Below are 5,089 nucleotides of genomic sequence, written 5' to 3'. Positions count from 1 at the left end.
TAAGTGCTTCCTTATTATTATTATTATTATTATTATTATTATTATTATTATTATTATTATTATTATTATTATTATTATTATTATTATTATTATTTCCATCATTTTCAGTGCAATTATTAAATGGGTAGACTCCAAATGAGATATCATCAAATTTATCCAGGTGTTACATCCATAATTAAACATTTGTATTACAATATATCCACGCAAAATTAAATCACAATCACATTTAAAAGTTTTGTTTTCCAGGAATTTTTTACATATATATACCAATAATAATCACACTCCTAATAAATTAGTTTATTTTTATCTAATTTTTTTATGCAACAAAATTTCAAACTCAACCTTTCAGTTGAGGTAACTGTTTGTATAAGTTTAATGTGGAAATTGCATTTATACTTACATTTATCCATGTCATAAGCAATTTCATTCGCAAATTTTCTGCGTTTTGTCGTGCTTCTTGAGAAGAAATCATTGGCTCCATAATCAACAGTAACTGTAGGATGGAGATGAGACAAGTGGGTCCCACATTAGCATGTTACATGAAAAATGAAAAAATGAATTTTGGCATGAAAATGGATATGATTTATATGGTGTCTTATTATGACTCAAATTAATTTATAATCTCTCATGTCTCTATTCATCTTAACGGAACTCATGTGACTTCAAATTTGGGATATTATCTTTATCTCTAAATAATACAAAATTGGTGAGATAATCTAATTATTATCCCATGATGATGATGGTTGTCTTGTGGGACCCCCTTAATTTCCATAATTCATGTACTAAGTACTAACTAATACTCATAATAATCGTTGTTTAATTTATGGTTTGCTTTCCGTATTACTTTGAAAAAGCTTGCTCCTATACACAGCGTGCAAGCTTTAACTTCACCAAATTAAAAGTGTTTATTCTAAAAACGATGGAAAATAAATAAATAAATAGCACTTTTGTGATATTAGTGTAAAGGAAAAGAATCTCACAAAAACATATATTAGCAAATACTCCTTTGGCATGAGCGCTAATAAACATTCAATACCGTGAAAAATCATGCAAATGTGGTCATTAATTAACATATAATATAGTAGTAAAATAATTGAAAATGATTTGTGAGCAATGACTCAGCTAATGAGAAAAAGACATTTTTCAGATTTTCAAAATTGAAGCATTATTTGGAAATTGGATGACAACATAACATGACATCCCAATTATAATAACAAAAGGCCTATATTATTCTTTAATGTAATAAATTGTAGATCGATATATCTATCTCTGTAAATATATAAAGGTGAAAACTTAACTGAAATCTACTTTAAGTGAAGTTGATATTTAAGAGTCGTTAGATGATTTAATTTATTTGACTGAATTTTTATCTAACGATTTTCGAATATCAACTTTATGTGAAATTGACTGCACTTAAGTTTTTACCGTATATAAATTACGAAAGTTAAACCAAATATTTTCAAGGATATGAAAAAAGCCGCTTTAATTAGAAAATTAATTAATAGGTGCAATAATTCTACATACTCACTGTGTATTTTTTGGGGTCAAGCTAAGGGAATCTTCTTTGGGGTCCCATAAAGAAGAAGAAAGAAAAAGGATATGGAAGTAAATGCATGTATGATGTGGTGTGTTTTAGTTAAATTTGACACTTATAAGATATAGTTATGGAACTAACTATCAATTTTAGATAATTAATTGACCCACTATAATATTTCTAACGAGTAACCACCACTTTATAAGCTAAAAATATCTTAGTTTTTGTTAAGAGAATACTAGATGATGGTACATAAGAAATGAGAGGATAAGTTGAAGGAAGTGGCACGGAGATAGTCGTTGTCTTGATTTACAAGTGATCTTGCTGAATATATTTATTAGGCAGAGAAATGGATGATGATAAGGCACTTTTATTTATTTCTTTATTATAATTAATTAATTATAATAAGGGTAGAAACTCAGATGTAGTCGATTTCATGTGAAGTTAATAATTGAGAGTCGTTAGATAATTTAACTGATTTGACTAAATTTTCATCCAAACGACTAAATTCAACTGCACGTGAATTTTCACCTTATAATAAATTGTTTTTGATGGAATAATATTAAATGGTGACAAGGTAAAGAAAGAAAGACATTCAATAAGAAAAGCCAAAAGAAAAAAAGAAGGGGGGTTAACAGTTGTAACTAGTTTTGTCTTGAATTTCATTTTGAGTGTCATCTCATCATAATTCATAATCCCACCTTTTACTTTGTCTGTTTCACAACTGAAACACACACTGATTCTTCTTGTTTCTTCTCTTCTTCTCTTTCAACACACTGGTATCTCTATCTCTAACTGCACTTTGAATTCTGCACTCAAGCTTCATATCTTCTTCATTATTAGGTAACTTTCTTTTTCCTCTGCTGAATTATTTTGAGTATGCTTCTCTGTCTTGACTCTTGACCTTAAAGGGTAATCAAATATCTTTCCTTTTTGTGTTGGTGATGGTGGAAATTTAAGAAATTGAGCTCTGATATGAGTCTAGTAATGAAACTTGCAACTAGCTTCCAAACTTTGCTTATTCTATTTTGAGTGTAAACCTGGTATGATATTATTCTAAGACTATTTCTTATTCTGTTTTATTTTATTTTCACAAACATAACTTCTGTGCTTGTTTGCATCCTGCCTTGAATGAATTCATCTTTTGCTTATCCACCATGGTCAACTGATTGTTCAATTGTTTGGTTAGATCTCAGATTTTGCTTGTGTTGACACTGTTTTCCCTGAAATGTTAGGGTACTGGTATCATGAGCTTAATTAATTGTCTTCTTTTTCTCTCTCTTGCATTTTGGCCATTGAAAATTGAAATGTTATCATTGGAGTTGATCAGGATTGTGCCTAACTGATGCATTACCCTTAAAAGAAGGTCTTCAGTTTCAAGCATGACACCTAATTTACATCTTCAACCTGTAGATCATAAAGAAGAAAAGGTTCTCCTTGAGGTGGATTTTCTAAAACTACCATTCCTTGTTGTTGTTAGGCTTTATTTTTAAGGAAACTATTTACTTCATTTACTTAGCTTTCAACTTTGTGGCATGTTCAGATAGGGAATTCTGAAAAGCAGCTATGGACATTGATTCATTCTAAAGGCCTATTAAACGCCGAAGCTCAAGACTTGTACCGCAAGGTCCGGTCTAGTTATGAGAGAATACTCTTGAACAATCACACACAGTCAGAACTTCAAGATCTTGAATACTCTTTGTGGAAGCTCCACTATAAGCACATTGATGAATTTCGCAAAATACAAAAGAAAGGTTCCGGTAATGCTGCCGGAAAGAAATCAGGCACATCACAAGATGCTGCTGCAGAGAATCATTTGCAGTCATTTAAGTCATTTCTGTCAGAAGCTATTGAGTTTTACCAAACTTTGATTGTGAAACTCAGAAAACACTATGCAGTGCCAGAAGAGGCTTTGTTTTACAAGAAGGGTTGGACCTCTACTTCTGTTGAACCAGATGTCATGCTGAAATGTCAATATTTATGTCATCGTTGCTTGGTTTGTATGGGTGACCTCTCAAGGTATAAACAACAATGTGAAAACCCTGATAGTCAAAATCATAATTGGTCAGTTGCTGCCACTCACTATTTGGTAGCAACAAGGATTTGGCCAGATAGTGGTAACCCCCAAAATCAGGTAAAGATATATTTTAAGAATTTAATGCACAAAGAAAAACATTTTTTACTCAAATTTGTTCCTAAGACAGTAACCTTGTTCATTTGCAGTTGGCTGTACTGGCAACATATATTGGTGATGAATTTCTTGCCATGTATCATAGTATAAGAAGTTTAGCTGTTAAAGAACCATTTCCTGATGCTTGGAACAATCTTATCTTGCTATTTGAAAAGGTAATATGATATTCAGTATCTTGAGTATACATTTTCTTTTTCCCTATCCATATGCTCCATGCTTCTAAGCTTCTTATGTTGCCATGTTCTCAAGTGTCACTTATGATCTTGCAGAACAGGTCATCACATATGCAATATACATCAAGTGAAGTCTGCTTTGACTTTTTAAGATCATTAGGGAGAATAAGTGAAGAGACGAAAGAACAATACAAAGGCGATAGCCCGAATTACAGTAAATTTGAAGGTGAAAGTAATCACTTTGCAGATACAAAGTTATGGTCTCTTATGGTCAGGACTATAAGTTTCCTCTTCATAACATCAAGGTATGTCTTGGAATCAGTTTATTTTGCTCTAGAATTTTCTAGGCATTTTGTTCTGTTTAGGTGCTATGTATGTTTTAATGTCTGTGCATGTGTTAGACAGAAGCAATTCTTCAATAAATGGACATTGAATTACATATTATGCAAGAATTGGACATGCCATGCTGAATTGTTAGACAGAAGCAATTCTTCAATAATGCTTTGTACTTATTTCCATATTCTTCTACATGCCTTCTAATCCAACTTTTCTTGTCTCCTGAATCAGTTTGGAGGAGTTCCCTATTGCATTAGCATCTACTGTTGTTGAGTTGGATAAACTGATGGAGCTAGAAGATATTGAACTGAAGAACATGTTGGAGTCGTATCGTCAAATGGATTTAGCCAGAAGAGGTCCTTTCCGTGCCTTGCAAGTAGTTTCTATGCTCATCTTTTCCCTGAAGAATCTACTTGATAAGCTTGAAAAGAATGAATCAGAAGACAAAAATGATAAGCATTTGATGCAGCTGGCTTTAGCTGCTGCATTCAGCTTCATGGGACGTTTTACTGAAAGATGCTTAAAGGCTAGTTCTTTAAATCACTGCCCCTTATTGCCATCTGTTCTTGTTTTTGTGGAGTGGTGTTCAAGCACGCTTGATTCGGCTGAAGCATGTGCTACGGATCAGACAAGTAAAAGAGCTATTTCATATTTTTTTCATGTGTTTGTCCAACTTCTGAATCAACTAAATGTGAATAGAAAGAAAACCAAGAAGCTTCTTGATAATACCCCTCTATGGGAGGATTATGAGTTAAGGGGCTTTGTACCTGTTTCCCCTTCACATTTCTCATTAGATTTCAGTGGTAACTGGGAACACATTGACAATTTTGAAAGTGGAATTGAATTGCGCACTGA

General features: G+C 32.4%; 1 protein-coding gene across 1 annotated transcript in view; it reads left to right on the top strand.

Moving 5' to 3' along the window:
- Positions 1-2,142: 2,142 nt before the first annotated feature.
- The window catches only part of LOC107468296 (nonsense-mediated mRNA decay factor SMG7-like), a gene marked incomplete at its 3' end in the record, with an annotated part of 4,363 nt that continues 1,416 nt past the window's right edge, over positions 2,143-5,089 (top strand). Inside the window, 6 exon segments of the mRNA XM_016087557.3 lie at positions 2,143-2,377; positions 2,865-2,976; positions 3,078-3,668; positions 3,758-3,880; positions 3,995-4,203; positions 4,466-5,089. Of these exon segments, the coding sequence (XP_015943043.2) occupies positions 2,917-2,976; positions 3,078-3,668; positions 3,758-3,880; positions 3,995-4,203; positions 4,466-5,089 (1,607 nt within the window).

This window comes from Arachis duranensis, chromosome 10, assembly GCF_000817695.3.
Source record: "Arachis duranensis cultivar V14167 chromosome 10, aradu.V14167.gnm2.J7QH, whole genome shotgun sequence".
Taxonomy (NCBI): domain Eukaryota; kingdom Viridiplantae; phylum Streptophyta; class Magnoliopsida; order Fabales; family Fabaceae; genus Arachis; species Arachis duranensis.
This window is presented reverse-complemented; position numbering and strand designations above follow the sequence as displayed.